Raw genomic sequence first — 12,461 nt, forward strand, 5'->3', positions numbered from 1 at the left:
CCCAAGTCCTTTTCTGCAAGGCTGCTCTGAATCTCTTCTCTGCCCAACCTGTAGCTGTGCCTCGGATTGCCCTGACCCAGGTGTAGGACCTTGCACTTGGCTTGGTTGAACTTCATGAGGCTGGCACTGGCCCACCTCACAAGCATGTTGAGGTCCCTCTGGATGGCATTCCTTTCCTCCAGTGTATCAACCGAACCACACAGCTTGGTGTGATCAGCAAACTTGCTCTGGGCGCACTCAATCCCACTATCCATGTCGCCGACAAAGGTGTTGAACATGACCAGTCCCAACACTGAGCCCTAAGGGACACCTCTGTTTACCCATCTTCAGTTGGGCATTCTGCCATTGACCACAAATCCCCATGTGTGGCCATCCAGCTAGTTCTTTATCCCCTGAGTAGTCCATCCATCAAATTCATGTCTCTCCAGTTTAAAGACAAGGATGTCATGTGGGACAATTGCAAAAGCTTTGCACAAGTCCAGGTAGATGACGTCAGCTGCCTTGCCCCTGTCCATAAGTTCCATAGCCCCATCAGAGAAAGCCAACAAATTGGTCAGGCAGGATTTCCCCTTAGTGAAGCCATGTTGGCTTTCACGACCCACCTCGCTGTTTTTCATGTGCCCCAGCATGGTTTCCAGGAGAATCTGCTCCATGATCCTGCCAGGCACAGAGGTGAGACTGACTGGTCTATATATCCCCTTCTTGAACACAGGGGTTATATTCCCCTTTTTACAGTTATCAAGAATTTCACCTGACTGCCATGATTTTTCAAATACGATGGACAGTGGCTGAGCAACTTCATTTGCCAGCTCCTTCAGGACCTGCGGATGGATTTCACCAGGTCCCATGGTCTTGTGCATGTCCAGGTTCCTAAGATGGTCTCGAACCAGATCCTCTCCTACAGTGGGCCTAAGGTCTTCTTTCTCCCAGTCCCTGCATTTGTCTTCCAAAACTTGGGTGGTGTGGCCAGAGCACTTGCCAATGAACACTGAGGCAAAGAATTCACTGAGAACCTCAGCCTTCTCCAAATCCAGGGTAGCCAGTTCTCCCATTTCCTTCCGGAGAGGGCCCACATTATCCCTAGTCTGTCTTGTTTGCAACATGCCTATAGAAGCCCTTCCTACTGTATTTCACATCCCTGGACAGACTCAATTCCAACTGGGTCTTAGCTTTCCTGACCTAATCCCAAACTTTTTGGACAATATCCCTGTATTCCTCCCAGGCTGAACTGATGCTTGATACTGTAGCACATTTGAAAAATTCTTTACATCAACTACACTTGACAAATACACTTTAATGAAAAATTGAACTTGTGGGTAATGATGACATTAGTGTAAATTTGGCTGCTAAATCACTTTTTTCCTGAATTGCAAGAGTTTCTAAAATTGTATCTGGAATAATCAACTGAACATAATAGGAGATGGATTAGACTGCAGGAAAATGAGAAGAGTTTTGCTTTTCCAACTTTCAGATTTTATTAACTGTTCTTAGATCCTTTTATGTTTTATTCCTACCACTGTCTGCCAGGCAGTGTGAAACCAAAACACATTTACAGGGCTATAAAAATGTACATATTAGTGAAAGAAGCATGCATGCAAAACCAGTTTGGGATTTAGTTTTTATTTATTTACATCCCTGTGCTGATGCCACCTTTCCACTTATGTTTCAAGTTTTGGAGGCCGTTCTGAAATGTAATCAGATTTACTAAAACCTGAAAAGTTTTTTGTCATAAAACTGTATACAAGAATTGCAATTTTTTGCAACTGGAGTGTGGCAAGACACAAAGTGGTTTATTACTGTATTATCTTCCTAATATACCCTTTATACAAAAGCTCGGTAGTACTTGACTTCTACAAAGATTTAGGAAAAAAAAAAAAAAAAAAGGACTTTGCTTTCATTTACAGTTGTTGAAGGGTTGTTTTTTTTCCATGGTTGGGATTTTTCTGTTTGTTTTGGAGAACAGGGAGTTAGAGCTGGGGGGGAGGGGCGGTGTTTAAATTGTTTTGCTTTAAATCTAGACACATTGTTTACTTATACTGCTTTAACAAATCATCAGTATGGAAAAATTTACAAATTCACTTTACTTTTGATCTATTTCATTTTTCTTCTTGTAGTTCCCTCTTTGTTTAAAGTATTATTAAAGAGTGCAAGAGTATGCATCTAGTTTTGATCTGTATTACTGTACATACTTGGAAAATACAAGTACTCTTCAAAAAAAGACAGGAGTACATTATTCCTAACTAACAAGAACCATGGTCTCTCTGGTTACAAGCCAAATCAGAAACACTCTGTGGTTTTCCTCAGTTCTCCCAGTTTTCAGATGGTGGGTGGAAGGAACACAAGTGTTACATCTTTTCTTGCATTCTTAAACGGTTTTAGAATCCAATAAAATAAAACTAATGCTATAATTGGCTGAAATTTATAAGTTGTAAAGAGATAGCAAAAAGATGCTTTTCCCACTTCCAGAGCTGGAAATATAAGTAATGCAAAAGAAACAACTTCCCTATTCATATATTGTCAAAGGCCTATTGAAACTGTGAAAGAAAATATCCAAGATAGGATATTTCTATGAAGTTTGGGAAAGAAGCCATGTTTTACAAAAAGACTTCATTCTTTTGGAGGAAAAGACTCAAACACACAATTATGTAAAAGAGCTGCAAGCAGCTAAAACAGCCCTTCCCTCTCCAAAGAAATAATGCAGTAATTTCTCCCCCAGAAAAAGTTGACTAAAAAAATGGGAAATGGCAGTACAATAGTCATTTTCCTGCTTGTTCATGAAAAAAGATATTATAAGTAAGATCTATACTGCAGATTAATAAAAATATCAAAAGATTACACAGCATCAGGAACATTCCATTAGACTGCCACTTTGGGAAAAGCCAGTCACTTTTTCAAAGGTGACTAGCTATGGGATAACCTCAAGCCAGCCATTTACAGAACATCACCAAAACCACTACTGAATTTAGTTTTTCTGGCAACGACAGCTTTGCCCCAAGAACAGAATAAAAAGATTACCGTGTAAAGTCATATCCAGGGACTGAAATGAGAGCTGGGAAGAATTTGACCTGTTCTAGAATGGGCTAAGCCAAAGCACAGGGCTTCTTAAAACAAAAGTTCCCTCAAGTGTCAGGACAGGAACCCTTAAGTGCTAAAATGTGTCTCAAATTGTTATTAATACAGTATGTGGATTTCTTTCATTTCTTTGGCCGTTTCAATAAAGCATGAATATTAACAATGAACAAAACTCAAAAAATCCTGTTACTTGACACTGCAGAGAAGTACAAGCCTATTCACAGGCAGCTGATGGCCTTTCAAGCAGATCGTATCAGGTTCTACATTAAAACTATTCCATTCCTGTTCAATTTCTGCCCTATTGCCAAAATGAATTTCTAGTACTTTTTCTTTAAATCCGATGATTCCTAGCTGTTCACAAACCAATATGAATTTCAGACATGCAGACTGTTTTCAGATCACACTAATAGAGAGCCGCAAATAATGCCTTTGGCCTTGCATAACTTCCAAAAAAATGGCCTTGGATAACTTCCAAAACAGTACTGTCACTTCATTCACATTCATTTAACAAACAAAAACCATCAGAAGTTTTAATATTTGTAATTATTATATTTTAACAAAGACTTACCCTCTGGCAGGATCCAAGGCAATTGCTCTGGGTTGATCCAATTCTTGCCAAAACAAAACTTTTCTGAGTGATCCATCTAAATTAGACACTTCAATCCGATTTGTTTCAGAATCTGTCCAGTATAATTTCTCTCCCAGCCAGTCACATGCCAGCCCATCAGGTGACAGAAGTCCAGAAATGACCACATTTTGTACACTCCCAGATTTATTGAATTCTGTTCGTTTAATGGCTTCTTCACTGACATCACTCCAGTATATCAACCCCTTCACAAACACAAAGTCCACTGCTGCTGCGTCCTCTAGGCCACCCACAATCACTGTGGCATTCTCCTTTCCATTCGCAGCATCCACCAGTCGCAGATCACGTCGGTTTGCGTACAGCAACAGCGGGGCAGCTATACAGAGAGAAATCAGGGTGGGGGTATAGACAGATGCATTAACACTCATATTAAGTATAGTTTGCACCATGATGGTGCCTCAGGATACAACTAATTTAAGAAATTTAAAAATATTAAGAGGTGGGGGGACATTTTGTAGTCCGACTAAATAGCACAGACCTTCAGCCTTTCAACAGTGCTTCAGCTGAAGATGTTACCTCATAATGGGCAGCTCATTATTCTGGGCTGTGCATTATTAAACTAAGATTAAAGAAGAAGGGAGAGAACAAAGCAAACAGGGGTCTGAAATGTCCAAATGACACTGTTCTGTAGAGCAGGATGCTTAAATAAGAATCTGAAAGACAAGGGTAATGCAGTTTTCTAAGCGCTCAGTGCTGGCCCACTTGACCAGAGATTGTGTCGTCGTCCCCGTCCCCCCCCCCATAATTTAGTAATATACACTCCACTTCCATCAAAGCTTAATTCATGTCAAGCTATCAAAGCCACCTGTATGTTGATACTCTCTGAAATATACCTTGGACATGTTACATATAATCAAATACAAAATGAATTGCATAGCATGAGACAGATGTTGCTTTAAAGTGCTGCAATTGGTATGAGGAGTTAGGGAGAAAAAAATCTATAGGAATGGACAACATAAATTCTTTTAAACTCAGCTCTACCACTCCTGTTTACTTCTCTAATACAAAGCCTCTATTCTACATGCTTTATTTGTTTACTCCATCAGCTTCAACCATCTGTATATTCTTCACACACAACACCCAAGATAACTAATGAAAAGAAGTAACCATGAAAACAGTTTCTGAAGTGTAATATGGCTTTTTAATTGTCCTTAACCACAAGCTACATATAACATTATGGAAATTCCAGCCTCATACCTACTTCAGCAAAAGGCTAAGAAAAACACTACATTTGTGTAAAGCAGACAATCACATCCTTTTGCATCCACTATCAGAAAGCATTTCTACCTTTTCCTGTGTCTACTCAGCCACTCTACATCAGGGCTGTACAAGCAGCATTGAGATACATACTCTGATTGGCATACTAAATGCTCCTCTACCTGTAATCACCCAGCTTCAACAAAAATCTTGCAGATTCATTTGTCAGCATAGGTGAGCACTTCAAACTTCAAGCAGTATGTATATTCTAACGAAAGGGTTTACATTTATAGAGCCAAAGATGTGCATGGTTGGATAATAATGTCAAGGGCTACACTGCGAGAAAGGATTCAGTTCATTGTATGAGAAACACTGAAATCAGAAATACTAACACAGGTATCAGAAAATTCAAAAGCTAATTTCCAAGACCTCATTACCACAAAACTATCAAAGGCATTGCCCACATGTGCACTGGGAGAAGCTGACGGACCTAAGAAGTTCTACCTCCAAATAAACAAGTTCTGCTATATATGTTAGAAGCTCTTTCTTTTTTGTTTTATTGGGTTTGTTTGATTTTTTTTTGAAGGGGTTGTTAGGGTTTTTTGTGTGTTTTTTTGTTTGTGTTTTGTGAATTGTTTAGGCTGTCATCCTAATTTTAGAAACACTGAATACTAATTTACTTATGGAAGTCTTTAAATGGGAAGTTACCAAAATGAAGGAGGTGGGGAAGGGAGTTTTCTTGGTTTTAATACTGCTAAATTCATATTCACCCCTCCCAGATTTTTTTTTTATTGTGCAGCAAAATATTTAAAGATGATATTTTCATGGAGAAGGGGTAAACTCTTTTAAATCAGAAAGCAGAATAAGTAGGTTTATTACCTTACTCTCTACCTCCTTTCCTTCCTTGCATAATTTCCCATCCCCTGAAGATTTCAAATTAATTACAGCAGTTTCTTGAAGAGCAGGTTGCTAATGGTGACTGCATTTTCAGAAAAGAAGTATTAAATAAACTGCAAGTGGTAGAAAATAGATACACAATAAAACCCTCTACTTTTTAAAGCCTGCATACAATTGCAACATAAAAAAATCTAGTTAATAGCCAGCTCAATGTCATCTAGGAAAGCGTGCAGCCAACTGGCAGAGCTCTCTCTAATAAGACAGCATGCCCAGCATTTGAAAAAAGGTAAATCCATGCACAAATAAGTACAGAATCCATTATTATGTGCAACACGGAGCAAGAGTACCCATGCACACAGCATGCACTGAATTGGAACACCAGGCATGTCAAGTGTAATCACCGAGGCCTGAAGGCACTGCTGAGCCTAACACAACTGCATTGCATAGGTTATTCATTCCTTGCTGGAGCTCAGAGCTGGCTGAGGAAGAACTGGAGGAAACCTTTTCATGAATGATACAAGCTAGTTGAACGATGGCTAGGAAGAAACACAGCTACACTTAGGATGTGTAGCTTCACACAGATTGATTCAAAGCCGCAACTAGTAACACATCCTGCAGGGCCGGCAGATGAGGATATAAAGCTTTCCAATTTGTTGCGACATTCAGGAATGAAGCATGTATCACCAAAATAATAAGAACCAGGTTTGTTCCCTCCCCCCGACCCCCACCCCCAGCCCAACCCTTCCCAAAAAACACGAAGGCTTCAATACCCTATAAAACACAATTACTGAAGTTGGCAGCATTAGTACCTAGCGTCACTTTTGCCATTTTTTTTGACTCGAACAGCAATGCCAAAAAGAAAATTGTGGCAGAAAATCCCATTCTGCCCTATACAACTCACTTTAAAAGAAGCACAGATCACTGTAAAGATGGCTTTTTTAAATAACTCAGTTATGAGCTACACTAATAACCAAGGGCAAGAACTGCAAGAGAAGCTCAAAGCTAGGCAACTATTTTGCAGCTTGGGTTAAAATGAGACAAAGAGATACAACTCATACCTATTTTGTTTTAAGCTGAACACTTTACCTATAGTTTCTATTCCCCTTTCTACAGACATCATAAAAACACATTAACTGCAACAAACTGTAATACATTGAGAGAAGCACACGTTTTTGAAAGTAAAATAAAACCCACTCATCTTTGAAATCAAGAACTCAAACAGCAATGAATATCACTGTGTCCTCTATCACCTGAGAGCTCTAAGGGTAGTTTATCCTTCTAATTAAAGTACCTAATAAAAGCTATGCTTAGTTATAAAATAAGCTCTTTTGGTATCCACGAGCAGGAACAAACATTTGCTTAAAGCACACAAAATTCAAAACTTGAGGTCTAACACATTTGAACTGCAATTTAAAAAAAAAAAAAATAATGATAAGAAACTCTTGCCAATACTGGGTCACTACTGAGCCTAATAGCTTGTTAACACCAATATTCATGTAACACCCTCCATAAGCTTACCACATTCAATATTAAAACCCAGGCACTGCCTTTGTTGCCTTACCTTTACAACTAGAATTCTGCATCAGCATCCTTCTCCTTACCACCCAACTCTAGTTCTTGTACCAAACAGCTCTTGGTTACAACTCTTGTCTCTCTCCCGAGCATACTGAAAGTTGCTAATCCCCAAGATACCCCAAGTCTGTTTTCCCTAACACTTGTTTAGTTAAGTCTTGCTTTGTTCATTTGATTTGTGAGCCTTTGATACTGGCTTAAGAATGCTGCAGCCCACAGAACACAAAGCCATGAACCAACATAAAAGAGCTGTTAAAATGTTTTCCAATTTTTTTGTGTTGAAGTGGCAACTGCAAGCTGTCAGAATTTGTCATGCTTTCCTTTAACTAGTCCAGAGGCCTTTTCCACAAGCTCCTGCTTGCTCCCTTTCCACTTTCAATGATCCATGACACCTCTGGGTGCCATGAGGTCAGTGTTACCTTCAGCATGCTCATTCTCTTTCACTGACATGGAATTTAGTCTGGTTAAAGCAATTAACACAGCCTCATTTTCCCAAACCCCAACAATGTTGTTCTACCCCTTCACTTAGTTAAGGGCCCCTCCCTGAGCTGATTCAAATCATTACTTCAGTGAAAGGTCTGACTGGGTTAGCGAGTTGAATTAACACAAGAAGTGGTCCAGCAAACTCCAAAACTAACATAAGGCAAGCAGCAGGGAGCTGGAAGGGGGAGCAGCTCTCCCCCCACCCCTGTCACTGGCAGCCTCCTGGATCTGCTCAAGATGCAGCCACATCCTTTCTCCCCAGCTCCACTTTCAGCTGTTGGTTCCCAACATCTCTTTTGCATTGGCACCTGCACTTGTCCCACAGCGAGACAATGCAGGGAACTAAACCAGCAAACGGCTATCATGCTTTTGCCCCCACCTACCAAAAAGTAGTTTTTAGGCAGCCATAATACAGAACCAGTTCAGAACAAAGTCATAAGTACTAGCACACATGGCAAAGGGAGGACCGAATCAGCTTTGACAAATTAGTTGAACCGGTTTCTTGTGAACCTCCAGCTTAGTAACAGGACCTGCCAGACTACAGGTGCCCACTTTAAGTTGTGGCAAGCTTCCCCAGAATCCCAGTGTGACCCAGCCAGGAATACTAGGAAACCAGACACACTGTAGAAAGAAACATCTATGCAGGAGTCCACTGGTAAGAAACCCAAGGATTGTTACATTCAAAGATGTCATTGAGCAGAGAAAAGAAAATTCACCACCCTTTAAAAATCTTGCTGGAGAACTCTGAGCATCTAAAAGTGAATTGATATTGCCAAGCACACTGCCACAAGGATGGCAAACATGAGGACTGGAAAAGAGCAGACACACTGATAACATGTGCCAAACAAATACACACTGCCCTGGATGAGGCACAATGAGCAAAGTTTGCCAGATGCCTCGATGGAATGATATGCACCCACATTCAGCCCACAGGGAAGGAAAAGCACTTAAGTGGGCACAGATAACCAGCAAACTGCGTTAATTGCAACCTCCTCAAAACTAAAAACTCCTTATATGTAATAACAAGGCTTCCCATTCCCAAGATGTCGCACAGAGAACCAATACACGAACGTAAGTCTCTGGACTGACACAAGGATTGTGGCACTGCCAGTTGTGAGGACTCTTCCTTCACTACCCATGTTTCAAGTTTCTTCATCACTGATTATGCTAGTAAGGAATTCTGTCTACTTGTTATCCATGAATGTTTGAGTTTGGCTGCTCAGTTTGGTGGAGCAAGAAGGAAAAAGTTGAGGTAGCAGTGGGAATAAAAGCCTGGGAAACTTGTATCAAATCAGAAGAGAGGCAAGTTGCAAATGAAAACAACTTCCCCCAAAAGCAGGGACCCAGCCTCAGGAAACCTCATACAAAGATTATGATTTTCAAACAAACAAAAAAAAAATCACCAGGAAATACAGGAGTTTCAGCAGCAAGCAGCAGGCCAGGATTTTGCACCAAGTTCTCCACCACAGCAGCTTTCCTGATTTATTCCACACAAATCACAATTTCACACAATATTTTACAAAAATTAATGAACTGACTTGGCTTACCAGTAGCCTTCATTCCATTTTCACTGGATGAGCTCTCTTCTCTCTGAATCTCCTTGTTCTCACAAATATACTTGCAGGACACAACAGGCAAACAGGACTTTAGTAAACAAGCATGAGGCAACCCAAGCTTGTTAGAAAGGACCTTTTTTCCTCCTTACAGCTAACATAAAGTGTACTCCACATGCTACAGCCACCCAAGGGCTGTTCAGATGGTAACTCAAAAGGTCATAGGAACAGTCAGGCTCACTAGTGAATAAGATGAGTAAACCACACTAGTGCAAAAACAAAGACACCAAGCAACAACAACAGTGCCTGGATTCTGCACCAAGCTCCTACCATTAGTTGGAAAACAATTCTCTTATTAAAGAGCTAGAAGGACAGAGGCAAAAGAATGAGAGGATGAATAATAATTAAAAAAAAAACTGAGTACAGGGAATGATAAAAATACCAGGCCCAGGCATAAAAAGCCAACAGACCTGAAAGAGTATAGTAAAAGCACACACGACTGAAGTACACCAAGAACTATAGCATATGACAGGCAACTAACTTTCTGAATGGCAGGCATCACCCACCAACTCATCCTGTCAGCAAGAGAGCCACAGAGCCAGTATTTATTGCTTCCAAATTATCACAGCATGTCTCTTCTTAGTATTAGGTAGCACACCCACACTGACCCTCTGTCCATCTTTCCATAACATTGACTCTCCTACTCTGAAGTTGTTCCCACTGTGCTTTCATGGGGATAAAATGCACTGCTTCAGTAGCAGACATCTTCATAACTTTAAATGCTGAATCTGTGTTACTGACAACAACTTAGGATAAGGAAAGAGCTATGCTTTCTGGTCAGACACCTTCTTGCAGCTGCTTTGTGTAGAATACTATCACCTTCTTCCATCACCCTGCTGCTTCGAAGAAGGAGAGACAAAGTTGCAAGAAAATAGGAATATATTGTTTGTTCAGTGCCATACACTTCCCTGGACCAGAAGCAGACTCTGGAAAGGAGGAAGGCTCTAGGGATGTGTGACCAAGTACTACCATAAGCCACACTCATGCCTGCAGAACCTCAACATAACACTTCCTGTTTCCTCAGGTGTTCTCATAGCCTTCCATGAGTACTATCCCAGGTGCTCAAAATGTTGTGAAAATAACACAGCACTGCAGATTAAATACCAGCTCCATGCACACTGGCAATACTTCCGTAGTTTTACCAGGAACACCCATGTTTAAATCGACACAATCTGTTTAATGAGAAAGTTAGTAGGCATGTAGACTGCCACAAAGCTGCTCCTGTCTGCAAGGTATGTTTCTGACAGCTCTCCCTAGCACACACCTTTGCTCATGCAGAAAAAGAAGCTTTGTTTGGCTATACTATACCAATGAGAGTCCCACATCTGAATGGGGATGATATTCTGCAATTCCAACTTGAAGCTGTACTATGATGGATGATACTACCTGATCCCACTGAAACAAAATACTGCCCTTTACACCTTCTAGCATCATCATTTCCTACAATGTTTTTAACAAACCAAAAACCTCTATCATACCCCTCATGAAGCTGTTGAAAGACTGCATCGAGTCCCTCCACTGAAATAGAGCACTAAGACACAACACTGTGATGCTGTGACAGAGGTAGCCCTTTTCCTAAAGCCTAGAGAGTTTAAAGGCCACAATAAACACCTTGTTCACCTTGGCAAGATGAGACAGGAATGCCCCAAAGTTTGTTGCTGTTCTGGAATGTTTGCAGTTCATTACATATATGTTCCAGCCTGGACAGCACATGTGTTCAGGGGTACACATCCAGTCAAGAATGCCCTGGGAGTCCTGCCAGCTCACTTGCCTCCCATAGCTGGAGGACCCTAGCTATATCAGCAGGCACAATGTGGGAAAAGGTCCAGCCAAGGGCTCTCACCCAGATTGCTAACAGTTTCAAAACAGTACTTTCAAAAGTACACGCACTGAGCAGCAACACACTGGTTTACGTTCAAACTAACAAAGTCTTTCTCCACATCCACAAGAAGTTCATAGGCACTCCCTTAAATGACTTTTTACAAGCTGTATGGAAAAAACTGTTATAGTGGGAGATAAAAGTTCACAGATTTTGTTTCTCAAGCAGGTAAAATACTTTAAGATAAGACGGCTTCAACGATTTTGCAAAAATATGAAGGCTTCACACTGAACTAGAAAATAGTTTTGTAAGAAAACTGAAAGAAAATACACTGCAAGTGAAAAGAAGTTCTTAAAATAACACTTTGAACAGACAAATTCTTAGGACTATAAAGTTTACTACAGCTTAATATAATAAATAACAATCCCAGTTCAAAGGAACAGTTTGGGACTGTTTTGAAAGGGTAAGGAAAGATGTGCACATACTTCAAGAACTAAAAAAAAAAAAAAAATAAAATGTGCAATAACTTTGAGACAGTTGAAACTATGTGATTTATTTTAACTTTACAACTCTCAAAGCCACTCACATCCCAGCATTATTAATGTAAACTCAACAGGCTTACACTAGATGCAGTGACACAAGGGGAAAAAAAAAAAAACAAACAACAAACAAACAACAAACACCAAAAAACAAACCAAAACACACACACAGAGGCAGGATCCCCTGAAAAAAGTTAAACAACCCAGGCTTTTTCATACTGAATAGGACTCATTTCTGAGAAACCAAAAGAAAAATAAATAAACACAAAACCACCCAACTTGGATTTTTGAATTTTACTATAATCTACAGTGTAAAGGCTACTGAGCCTCACTTAAGTTTCTGAGTCACTAGAGCACCAGTGCCTTTTCCAAACGGACATAGCAAGAGTCATTACAAGGTTTACAAATGCCTACTCTTCTATTATTCTTTATAATCCTACTCTATTAATCTGTATGTAGTCAAGAGGATTCTTGGATTTCCACAGTGTTAACATTTTAATTAACACTAACACTATGAGTAACAAGCAAGAGTTTATTTTCTAGTTTGACAGAATAACAAAGGAAAAAACTGAAATTCTACAGCCCCTTCCATTTCTGTTACCTTCCACATTCAAGCAAACACA

At 40.1% G+C, this 12,461-nt stretch overlaps 1 protein-coding gene and 1 long non-coding RNA gene across 3 annotated transcripts in view; one reads left to right on the top strand and one right to left on the bottom strand.

The window, feature by feature from the left end:
- The window catches only part of LOC134172126 (uncharacterized), a 447,287-nt gene that overhangs the window by 329,259 nt on the left and 105,567 nt on the right, over positions 1-12,461 (top strand). The window lies entirely within an intron of this gene.
- Positions 1-12,461, bottom strand: part of LRP6 (LDL receptor related protein 6) — a 128,019-nt gene that overhangs the window by 108,957 nt on the left and 6,601 nt on the right. For both annotated transcript variants that reach the window (XM_062634961.1, XM_062634960.1), the window contains exon 2: positions 3,641-4,034. In XM_062634961.1, the coding sequence (XP_062490945.1) occupies positions 3,641-4,034 (394 nt within the window). The remainder of the gene's footprint in view (positions 1-3,640; positions 4,035-12,461) is intronic.

Source organism: Pezoporus occidentalis, unplaced genomic scaffold, assembly GCF_034315485.1.
Source record: "Pezoporus occidentalis ecotype Australia unplaced genomic scaffold, CSIRO_AGI_Poc_V1 ctg44, whole genome shotgun sequence".
NCBI lineage: Eukaryota > Metazoa > Chordata > Aves > Psittaciformes > Psittacidae > Pezoporus > Pezoporus occidentalis.